Raw genomic sequence first — 12,999 nt, 5'->3', positions numbered from 1 at the left:
GTCCCCATTTCCTTGAATAATGGTCCAACTCTTAGAAATAATTTGTTTTAAAAGATAAATGTCTTGGCTAATCAGCAAAGGAAAACTACATATTTTATATGAATGAACAAAAGCATTACTAAAAGAAAAACCTGTAATAAGAATAAGCTGATACCTAACATGTCTATTTTAAATAACCTCTCCTAATATTCTCAACTAAATTCACTGGATAATTCCCATTAACAAAAAGTTCCTTAAGAAACCAACTTTCCTAAAAAAAAAAAAAAAAGTATTTTCATCATTTACTAAATGAGACAAATTAATAAACTGCCTTTTTACAATATTAACTTTCATAAAATCTGGGTGTTGACTCATGCAGTCTAGAAAGTTGTTTCTGAATGTACTTTTTATAAAAATATTTGAACTAAATCTTCTTTTACAATTATCAAAACTCAACAAAATATTTAAGAAATGAACTGCAGAACCAAAATCCAAAATAGTAAATTTGAGAAAATCTATACCATTTTGCATTTCTATCAGAAATGCATCTAACTCTAAACTGGAACCTTCCCAAACAAAAAAATATATTGTTGATATATTGCTTATATAATTTGGTTTTAAAAATGTTAAATTTATTAAAACTTCACCTTCCCAGGACCTTAAAACTAAATTTGCATATGTGAGGGCCATTTTTGGCACCATCTCTACGCCTCTTTGTTGATGTTATGCCTTTCTGTTAAAAGTGAAAAATTTATTTTGTAACACATCTATTAAGTCACAGATTGTGTCTATTCTTTTCTTGTTAATAAAGGTGCATTTATTCAAAAACTTTAGAAAGAGCCTCAACATCAAGCGTAACTAAAACAATGTCTAACTCTTTCACTTTAAATAAGGCATCTAACCATACCCATGAATCTCTCAAATAGACCCTAGTTTGTTGCACTACAGAAATAAGTAAGCCATCAATGAATTGTGAAATGTTTTGTTTTTGTTCATCTGGATGAAACAATAAATCTAAAGGGAGGATGTACAGAATCTTTATGCATTTTGGGAATACCAAATAAAAAACCTAGGGCTGGTTGTTCAACTGACATAAAATTAAACTCTTGAATGGAAATACAGTCTTTTTTCAACAGATCAAAAAGAGTCTTATGAATTAAATAAAATATTTTATAAACTTCTTGGATGGAAATTAATTTATAAAAATCTGGATTATCTAAGGACTGCTCCATTTTTGAAATATAGGCCCCTTGGTCCATTACCACTATTCATGTCCCATTATCTGCTTTCATCACTTGCAAATCTGGATTATTATTCAGTTTGTTTAGTGCTTCAGAACATTTATTTTTCAAGACAGCTCTGATATCATGATCAAAAAACGTTAAAAACACAGTTAAAAACACATTTAAGGTACTATGTAGTGTAGGACAATACAAACAACTTTTTTTTTTTTTTTTTTTTAAATCGATTAGTTTCCAAACTAGGCAAAGAAATATCATTCCAAATATACTTCACATTTAATTTTCTAAGACATAATCTAAAAACCCAAAAACCTAAAATCTGATAATACATTCTTAACATTGGCTCATTGTGCAGAATAAAGGTGAAACTTTTTTTTAAAACACTGAAGATGGCTTTCATGAAACATAAATGAAGATAAATTAAAAATAGAACAGTCTATTTTAAAGTCAGTATTCAGCAACGACAGGCCCTGGCACGACTCCTTCCTCTCCCTCTTCCTCGCCTTCTCTATGCTGTTCCATTTCCTCTTATGGCCATTCCTCCCAAAGACAAAAAATTATTCATAGACAATTGGTTACCAATGGTGGAAATAGATACAGTGTCAATGGTGGTCTCTTCAGGTGTACTATGAATATTTACATCTGTATCTACTAGATTATTACTTGGACCAGTCTCATTTCTATTCGCTTCCACATCAGGAAATATATTAAGAGAAGAAACAGAATTACCAACAATAGTAACAGTATTTTGTACAACATTAGAATACAACTGAAATCCTCATTAATTGCTATTTAACAAATAAGCCTTTTTTGTTTGTATTATATCAAGTCCTTTCTAACTTTTTAAATTTTCTGGCTGTAACAGTGCCAACTAATCCCTACATCAACCCTTCATCACTCGATGGGTTGCCAACTGGCTTACTGACAGAACCCACACTATAAAAGTAGCCGACTCCAAATCCAGCTCCAGACAAGTGACAAGTGGAGTACCTCAGGGTTCAGTCGTGGGACTGCTCTTGTTTGGCATCTACTTCTCTCAAGTACAGGCCAACACTAAGAGACTCTGGCTAACAAAGTTCACGGGTGACTGCAAACTGGGAGCCATTACTGAATCCCCAAATGATGTGGATATTCTACAAAAGGGCCTTACAGAAACAGATGCTTGGTGCCAGAGCCATGGGCTCAAGCTCAATGCCAAGAAATGTATAGTTATCCCCTTTGGGAAAAAACATGTACCCGTGAATTACCACATAGGTGGCAGTACACTAAACACCGAAAGTGTGATAAGAGACTTCGGGACACAGGTGGACAGCGGTCTCACCTTCGATAACCACATCGCCACACCAGTCAGGAAATCCTTCTATGTGGCACACCAAATCACCAAGGGCTTTTCATCCAGAAAAAAGGAGATCATTGTCCAACTGTACTAATCCCTCATTAAACCCATTATAGAATACAACGCCCCATTTGGTATGTACCTCTCAAGACAACAACTGGAAAGGCCGCAGAAATACCTCACTAAAAGAATCACAGGCCTAAAGCAGATTCCCTATGCTGACCGTCTAAAAAAAACTAAAAAACTCCACCTATACTCTGTCGCATATCATCTACTCAGAGGCGATCTCTGCTTAACATACAAGGCCATGTCAAACCCAGAGCTGTTGGACATGCTACACTTAAAGAAATCCCAGTCCCTCAGACAGACATGCTCCAGGGATCTAAACCTTGTCATCACAATGAACAAAACATGCTGGAGGGATAGGCTTCTGATCCAGAGACTCCCCAGACTCAGGAATAGACTGCCCATACATGTTAAACAGAGTGTCTCTTTAGCCCTCTTCAAAAGGAACCTTGATGACTGGATGGGAGATCAGAAATTCACCCCGGGGATCACGTCAGTCACCCTGCTAGACAGGGGTCCAGGGAAGTAAATACTGTGGGAAGAAATAGCCAGGGAATTGTTATGGCTCAGCTTGTATAGGCCCTAGGGCTGATAGCCTAGTACCAACCTAAGAACCTATGAACATGTCTAGCTGATTTGGCCAAAATGCCATTAAACAACAATTTCTTTTCTTGAAAATGAGAATGCTGTATAACCAAAGAGTATAGATCTTGGATATCAGACTTAAGATGATTAAGTTTGTCTTGGTTATGTTCAATTAAAATTTTAAGCAGATTTAAGCCGGCATTATTGTAAATTTGACACAGCGTGCTAAAAATGGGATTGTCTAACTGGAAATTTGTAACAATGCAGACCCACTGGAAAAACTTCAGTTTGCACAAACTAAGTTAAATAAGTTATCCAGCTCTACATTTTTTTAAGAAATTAATTGTCGTCCAAGCTTAAATATAAAGGACTTACAATTATTGGTAACTCCATTCATAGAACTATGTCCTGTGGCCATTTAACTATGCTCAGCTGAATAACCACAATTAACATCAAGAAAAGGATAGGTTTGATTGACAAAAACAGTTCTTCCAAAAAATAAATAAATAAATAAATACAATATATATATATATATATATATATATATATATATATATATATATATATATATACGTACACATACATACATATATACACACACACACACACACACACACACACACACACACACATGGAAAAAATTGCATATTCACTAATAATTCCACAAAACTTAATATATTGTTCCTTGACAATATTGGTCTTAATAAAATAGGGACACAGGCTCCTAAATCTAAATTATTTTTACAAGTTTTCTTCCTATAAATATTAGAAGTGAATATATATATATATTTTTTAATTTTGAGATTCCACAATCACAAGGTTCTGAGTTTGGTACTTTGAACTTTGGGACTGTCGACTTTTGAAATAAAAGTGGACTTATATATATATACGTACACATACATACATATATACACACACACACACACACACTATATATAATGCATGTGTATGTATAAGACAGTGTGTATATGTACACATATGTATAGACACATATACATACATACATATATATATATATATATATATATATATATACACACACACACACACACACACACACACACACACACACACACACACACACACACACACACACACACACACACCATCATCAGCCTCCTTTTTCCCATTTTTTTCTACATGGGGTCAGGGTATCATGTTAATTGTCACCAACCCTCTCAATTCAGTGCCACATTCCTGCTTTCTTCCAACACTCATGCCTGACTGTCACAGATCTTCTTTCTCAAAATCCATCCTCCTCTTTGCTGGATGTCCTTGCTTCCTCTTACCTTCTTCCTGTCTGTCCCAAATCTTCCACAGCAGATTGTCTTCTGCTTTTTTACACATGTGCCCAAACCACCGTAATCTGTTCTCTTTGATCTTTTCTACAATTGGAGCTACTTGCGTCTTCTCTTGTGTCCGCATTTCTTAGTCTGTCCCACAGTGTGCATCCTACCACCTTTCTCAGGCACTTCATTTCTATCACCTCTAGCTTCTTCAACTCTTCTGCCTTTACTGCCCAAGTTTCTGTACCATACAGTAGTACTGGTTGCACCACTGTCTTGTACACCTTACTTTTCAGCTTCTTTGGCATTCTTCTGGCATAGATTACACTTGGATACTCTATGCCAGTTGCTGCAGCCCCTCAGATTCTAGCTTTGACCTCTTCATTCAGACTACCCTGTTTCCCAACCACCCCTCCCAGATACTTGAAGCTGTTTACCTGTTCCACTATCTACCCTTCTATCTCTATTCTCAACTTCCTCTGATTTTCACAATTTGCTGCCATTACCACCGTCTTGCCTGTGCTTAGTTTCATCCCATGTGCCTTCAGATTTGCATTCCATTCTCCTATTCTTTGCTGAAGTTCTAGCTCAGAGTCTGCCTGTACTGCCACATAATCTGTATACAGCACCTTTGTTGATCTGTCCCTGCCAACCTGTTTGCTAATGTAGTCCACCACCAGTATGACCAGCAGTGGGCTCAGAGCTGAACCCTGGTGTACACCCACTCCCACTGGCAACCCCTCTGTGAGGCAGAACACTGTTTGGACTTGAGTCACTGGGTCCTGGTACATAGCCTGCATTAATTCTACTAATGTTTCTGGGACTTCAAACCACCGCAGTACCGCCCAGATCAACTTTCTTGGGACCTTGTCATATGTTTTCTCCATGTCTAGGAATGCCTAGTGGGACTCTCTCCTCATTTCTAGCTTCTTACCAAGTATTTGTCTCAATGCAAACATCGGGTCAATTGTGCTGCATCCTGATCTGAATCCAAACTGCTCATCTCCCATCTTACATTCTACTACTCTGCTTATCCATTTATCAATCACCCTCTCCAGAAGTTTCATGCAATGTGGTAGGAGTTTGATGCCTCAGTACTGTCCACAGTTGTGGATGTCCCCTTTGTTCTTCTACACTGGCATGAATATGCTTATTCTAAAGTCATCTGGGGTACGCCTTTCTCTCCACCCTGCTATCAGTACCCTCAGGAGCCATTTCTCCCCTATCTCACCCAGCATCTTTATTATATCTGCTGTGGCCTCATCTGAGCCTGCTGCTTTCCCTGACTTCATCTTCCTTGGTGCTGTTCTTACTTCTTCTAAGGTGGGCTCCTCTTCTCTTATAATAGGCCGTTTCTGGGGCAGTACAGCATCTGTGGGGGTTTCTTCATTCAGAAGTTGCTGGAAACACTCCTTCCATCTGCTTTTGATGTCCTGTGGACTGGTGAGTAAGTTGTTGCTGGCATCCCTTATGAAGGGTGTACGACTATCTTCTTCATCTTTCGGTCTTTCTTTGTGCCCCTTACTGAGTTACTTTCTGATTCTAGCTTGGACCTCTTCATTCAGACTACCCTGTTCCCCAAGCACCCCTCCCAGACACCTGAAGCTGTTTACCTGTTCTTCTATCCATTTAGCATCTTTGTTATGTTCCACAAGATCTTCATAAATACTTCTCCAAAATGTATCTACTTCCTCTTTTTTGGAGGTCTTTCAATTCCTTTTACCTTATTTCCCAATTCTCTGTAAAATGAAGGATAAATATTAATTGCAGTCGTTTCCTTATCACAACATTACAGTGTTACCTGTAAATTATGGTCTGCGAGGTACGTTTCTTATAGAAAGACATTGTGCTGGATCAAAACAAAGTGATGAATTGATAGGAGAAATCCAGGGAGCACTTTTCACTTATACGGAATTCATACTTTTAAATTTCTGGTATTATGTGGTTTCAGCTAATTTGTCTCAGTAATGTGAGATTTGTTCATATGGGCTTTCATTAATTTGAAGTGGACCCATAGACATATATAGATATACAGACATGCACACACACACACACACACACACACACACACACACACACACACACACACAGAGATATATATATATATATATATATATATATGTATTGATATATAGAAAGATATGTATGTATATATACACACACACTCACACAGATATATATATATATATATATATATATATATACACAGACAGATACATATTAGCTCTATAGACAGTTACGTATATATGGGAGACAATCATGGGTGGGATACAACAGATACTGAGAGACTGTGGAAGAGGGAGAAGGATGGGTAATGGGAGGGGCCTAGTGGACAGTAAATATTTGTATTAGATGTGCCTTATTCTGCAGCTACAAAGGCAATTTTTTTCTCTTTCTTCTGTCATTTGCTTTGTGATGCTTATCATCTGTGTATAATGTCTCTTATTTATATCTAGGCACACCTGGGTCTGTGTTTGCTTGACTACTTGCACAAGATAAGCATATCTTCTGTATTCTTATTAATGTACAAAAGGTAGATGTATGTGTAACAAAGTTATTTGCATTCCATTAGCATATTTTAATTTTTAGCATACATTTCACATAACATAGGTTTGATCATTGTTTATTCTATTGCTCTTTTTTGTGGTGCTTACTTGTTATCATAGATTATCACTGCTGTGGTGGTGCTGCGGTAGTGTCGCCTCACAGTAAGACGTTGTCCTGTTCGATTCTCAGCTACAGCGTCTTCTGTGTGGAGACATGCGTGAATGGACGTACCTTCATTGAAGGTTGTGCGTCAGGGCCAGCAACTCGGCATGTAAATATCTACTGCCAATCATTAGCGGACCGGAGTTCCACTGTGGCGACCCCTAACCGGGAAAAGCCAAAAGACACAACAACTTGTTATCATAGATTATCCTGCTAGTCACATTGTGGAACTCACTCCCTGATGTCAGAGTATTGGTACCCTCAGATTATGATGCCAGCAATTAAGAGGCACAGTCTCGGGGTGCAGTGGGTCAGTCTGACAATGAGGTCATGCCTCCATCTCCTGTCCCCATCTCAGACTCAGTCAGTATGCCTAGACATACCCATAAGACAGAGACCTCAAACGTAGGACAGCTTGAGGGTTACACAGTTGTCCAGGAAGTATGGTTACTCCAGTTGCAGAACTGGTTGACTCTCCCCATGGCCTTGGTGAAGATGAGGTGCCATACAGGAGGGTTGGCAGAGGTACTCGAAGGAGGTATGCTGATGGTGTTGATCAGTAGGTGCCACATGATGAATGTGTAAGGCTGTCATGGAGGCACAACAGGGCCTCAAAAGAGGTAGTGAGAGTACTAAACATTGTGCATTTTGGCATGTGGGACTGCCTGAACCATGTGCGTGACTCCTTGGACCGGATGAATGACACACTAGATCAGACAGGGTCTGTAATGGAATGTCTGTTGATGGGGGGGGGGTCAACAGCTACATGGCTGACAAGCCACTATAGTGTGAGGACAGCTTATCCAGCAGACATCACTCACATTCGGGTAGAACCCTAAATAACAGCCAGAGTTTTGGAACTAGCAGTGTAAGTCCTGGCTAAAGTACTTCTCATGGTCGGTGGTGATGACACTGAACTGACTATTCTACCATGTACAGCTCACACCTGTCCAAGATGCCAGGATGTAGTGCTAGCACAGTGCTTGACTGTGTTAATACAGATGCGTGCACGTGTGCACACACACACACACACAATCAAAATAAATACTTGCTCTCATGCACATACAGAAGTTATCTTAGAAGTACAGTCGACTTCACAGCTATATATATCTTGTCATTGGCCATGTAAGTTGGATATTTAAGAAATAAATTGTTTTACTTACATGCACTCACTTCTTTGGTCTCAGGCTTGCCCACCCATCCCTCCACCTGACCCTGTGCAAAAGATGATGACTGTGCCCTGCCCTTTGCACATTTCTTTGTGACTTTACGTTGCATACATGTCTGATGCAGAGTGGATAGCTAATGTTTACTTACTCAGAAGCTTCCTTTAATGTAAATGTATTGCATAACAAACGTGTTTAATCATAGTTCATAATAAGTTGTGAAAGATTGCTTCTGTAATTGTTGATCTTCACTGTACTACTATTACTGTTCTTATTCATTCACTCAAAGTAGATGTTTTAAGTATTGCTTACTGTTATACTTGTGCATATGATGCCAACATTGACCTACTCACTGGTTTATATACAGTGGCCATCTGAAATGCTCGATGCACATAACTGGGCAAAATCCACAGCTGTATATTGCAAACATCACTCATAAGCTATTACTGACATTACTGTACACCTGGGTCATTCATTATCTTAGAGACATATGAGAATTTGCCCAACACACTAATCAGTTATATAACTACATTGTTCTTTCTATACAGGTTCTAGACTTAACCTTGGGAATAATGAAGATGCAACATGTCTCCTTGGAGGGTGCCTTTGTTTGATGCTAAAAGAATGCAACCATTACATGGTTAAGTACAGGCGATGCAGTTTGGCAAACATCAGTTTTAACTGGTATTTGCTTCAGCTATTATTCTTTCATTTAAGTATTTAGTAAGTGTGATATCCTTTGCCTCTTAGCCAGTGCCATGGCATATTGTGCACACCACCTTCTTCTAGCAACATTTGCAGCTGGTGGTTCTCCCCGACTCCTCAAGGCCCTTGAGCCGAAAGCCTAGTACCTACCCATTAACCTATGCACCCCGGGGATCACTTCTGTGTCTCTGCTCAACAGTGGCACAAGAAAATAACTTTCTTGGGTGGCGTAAGCCAGGGAACCTTATTGGCTAGGCTTACGTAGGCCCTTGTGCCGATAGCCTAGTACCTACCTATGAACCTATGTATTTGTTGGCCCTGCCTGTGGTACTGGGAACTGTGCTCCTGCCCCTAGTTGCCCTTGTGGAAGCTATTTCCTAAGAATGATATTGTACAACATGTAACAGACAGAGCATTTCAGCAGAGGTTGTTGGGTCATACTACAGGGCACCTCCTGAGATGTCTAGACCCCGAAACCTTGATTTGAGCAAGTCAAATACTCATTCTATGACATTCCTAGGTTGAGCATGATCATCAATGTATTCTAGTTGGGGGGAGTTGTGTGGCTTTCTCGTGGGTGTCATTAGCCATGATTCTGGTGCATAACCTGCATCCCCCACTAGTTGACTTTGTGGAAAGTCACAACTAGTACACCCAATGTACAGCTCACAGGTGTGCCATATCTGTGAGTCATGAAAACTGCTTGGGTTACCTGCGCAGACACTGTAGATAATCCCTTTGGCATTACAAACAACCTGACAGTTTACAGAGTGTTATGTCCTGTTAATGTACTTCCTTCCATGTTCACTAGGTGAAGCTTTTCTTTCTATTTGTGTGCAAGGTCTGGCCCCCAAAACTTAAGTAAAGTGTGCTATTTTATAAGATTCTTACTTGGCGCTCGCACTCTCCTGTGGGGTGCCTGGGAAACAGTTATGTGCCCTTGTATTTTGTAGCAGTGCATTTAGAAACTGATGTAATATTCTGGAAACTGAGGCCTGTGACACCCGTATGTACATTGTATGTCTCTGGAAAGTACCTATAGCTAGTATACATAGAGCTACAACTACTTCTGTTTCCGCTGGGATGGGTTCTCCATGACTTCCCCAAGGCCTTAGGTGAGGGTGGCAGAGGTGGCATATTTCCTCTAGTGTTTCCTTGCCTACCTGGTATCGCTCTACAATGTGTGTCATGCAGTTCATGGTAAGTTAAACGGGGTCCAAATACCCTTCTTTGTTTTTGAGGTCTGGCAGCAGCACCTTAAATTAAAGCCTGGTGCACATAAAGGTTAATGATGGCATTTTTTTTCCTAAGTGTAATCATGGCTATAAGCCAAACAGTTTTAGATTTCCAGACAAATAGCTACACTGACTACACAATTGATTTATGGCTTCCTGAACAGCTCTGCCATGTTGGATTGGTTAGTTAGCAGGTAATTTGGCTACTTATGCTTTTAATAGCATACTCTGCCATTTACTTTGTTTGGCAGTTTTACACTAAGTGTAGACCTGTTTAATAAATACCAAATAGGGTGCTGCTGTGTGCGCAGTGTAGTGCACCATGTACATGATAGTTGCAGTTACTGTAGCTGTACATGAATACTTTTGTTATGCATGGATTTGTTTCTGTTTTTATACATTATGCATGGATTTGTTTCTGGTTTCATTGGTAAAACTGTGACCTGGATTAAAAAAAAAAAAAAATTACTAAAAATACTGATGCCCTGCTTTAGCATACAAAAAAAGAATAAACATCTTCCACATTCTTCTGAATATTTTTTTTGGACCAGTATCACAGAGCTTATTATACTCCTACAAAATTTACCTGTGTTTCTTTTTGATATCAGTAAATATCTGAATATGTTCTGCTCCGATGTGTTTGCGGTACCTTAGAAGATCCCCCGCGCAGGCATTAAGGAAACCTTCATCAGCAATATGAGAAAAGACATACCCTTCAACTCGGATAAAATCAAGTCCTATGAAAAAGGGAATTAGAATGATTATTTTAGCATGCAAGTCCAAAATATACTAAGGAAAGTGAAGGCTTTATTTAAATCAATCAGATATTTCATTTTTAACACTGTTATATATATAAATCACATCTCGCTCTACATTAGTATCATATTTGATAATGAATATAAGCTAACTAAAATGTTTTAGTACTCAATAGACTACATAAAGACTCTTGTATTGCAACAGATGCATTACTTAATAAAAAATGGTATTTCCGTCATCCCACAAATAATTTATGTGCACTGCTTTCTGAGCACAAAGATAATTTTCTACAGTTACAAATATAGTTTAGCGCATAATATGTTAAAGCCAGTAACTTTGACTTTATTACTGAAAACATGACAATGACAAGACTAACTCAAAGTGTTCATGCTCTGACCAAACAAAGCAACCATCACTGATGCAAACTGAGTCATAGGTTCTACACAGCCTATAGTTCCATCTATTATATGTGGAAGTCCTTTCCTAAAGGGTCCACATTCCCTGAACCATGAAGTAGCCAAGTTGAACTCCCCAACCCACAAGTAAATAAACCTCTGTGAGAGGTTTAAAGGATTAAAGGAGTTTGTTCCAGGAAGAGAAAACCCACTGTGAATCATATACTCTACAAGCAGAATCTCCAAAGGCATGATGACTTTGTATACACCAACATATCACAGACTACTGCACTATCTACATCCTAAAACTTAAGGGTACAAGGTAGACATGGAAGCATTCCTACAATCGGGTTAGGCAAGATCAGGAAGAGGATGGACTCTTGTTGTAGAAGGCATTAGTAGTCCACAAAAATCACAATAACTGACAGGCCAAAAAAGAGCCATAAAGATGATAGAGTGACCTATTGAAGGCAGAAATTATGTGTTAGTATTATGTAAGAAGCCCAGAATTTCCAGGTAGAAGATATTCATGAAGATTAAGGGAGAAGTTAGAAGAAAGAAAATACTTCCACAAGAAAAACTGTCAAAATCTTCAAATAAAAATTTTTGTTCATTAGGACAAATCCATGAAATGCAATACACAGACAAAAACTATGAGCTTCCTGGAAAAATAAGCAACAAAGGCAGTGGAAAAATATAAAGAACAAAACCCAGACATTTTTTAAAGGTATAAAAAGAAATATGGTCATGGGAAAGAAAAAGATCTGTTATGCTGCAATATTTATGCAAAGGAGACAACCAAACTAATCAATACAAAAAAGTAGCTGCAAAGATATTTGAACGGAAATACAGGCAAAGGCGCCAAGATATGGAAAATTTTACAGTACAAAAAATTAGAACACAAAGGGACAATGAAGAACAGAAGATCAGTATGGCAGAAGTTAAACAAATAGAAACAGAAGTTGTAGAATACCTGAGAAGTGAAGGATTTTGTGTGAAAGTCTAACACGTTATGTCACAGCATGATGAAAAAATGAGCCCCCAAATTAAGGACAAATGAGCAGAGTGGGAGTCATCTGAAGAAGAAATATGGACCTGGGAAAGAAAAAGAGATTTGATATGGTGAAATGTATATGCCAAGGAAAAGCAAAACTAATCAATACAAAAAGAAACACCAAAGATATTTGAAGAGAAATACAGACAAAGGCACCCAGATATGGAACATTTCTTAATAGAAAAAATAGGAAAACAAAGGGGAGAGTTATGGATTACCTGTGAAGTGAAGGATTTCATGCAGAAAATCCTGGATTACCTGTGAAGTAAAGGATTTCATATAGAAAATCCACTTCAGGTAACGTCATAGCATGATGAAACAATGAGTTCCCAAATTAAGGGGAAACAGATGGAATGGAAAGCATCTGATGATCTGCCACGTGATGCTCTGGAGCCTGCAGTAATAAACCAGTACAAACGTTCAGTTGGACGTGCACAGCAATGTAGGGAGCAGAAAACAGTGGCAACTCTAACATAGGCAATGTTG

The 12,999-nt window shown here is 38.4% G+C and overlaps 1 protein-coding gene across 2 annotated transcripts in view; it reads right to left on the bottom strand.

Annotated features, from left to right (window-relative positions):
* LOC122798405 (uncharacterized protein F13E9.13, mitochondrial-like) overlaps nucleotides 1-12,999 on the bottom strand; it is a 472,524-nt gene that overhangs the window by 292,218 nt on the left and 167,307 nt on the right. For both annotated transcript variants that reach the window (XM_044067318.1, XM_044067316.1), the window contains exon 4: nucleotides 10,895-11,045. In XM_044067318.1, coding sequence (XP_043923253.1) covers nucleotides 10,895-11,045 — 151 coding nt within the window. The remainder of the gene's footprint in view (nucleotides 1-10,894; nucleotides 11,046-12,999) is intronic.

Source organism: Protopterus annectens, chromosome 3.part1, assembly GCF_019279795.1.
Source record: "Protopterus annectens isolate FY-2018-M chromosome 3.part1, PAN1.0, whole genome shotgun sequence".
NCBI classification, from domain to species: domain Eukaryota; kingdom Metazoa; phylum Chordata; order Ceratodontiformes; family Protopteridae; genus Protopterus; species Protopterus annectens.
Note: the sequence above shows the minus strand (reverse complement) of the source record. Positions and strands in the feature narration are given on the sequence as shown.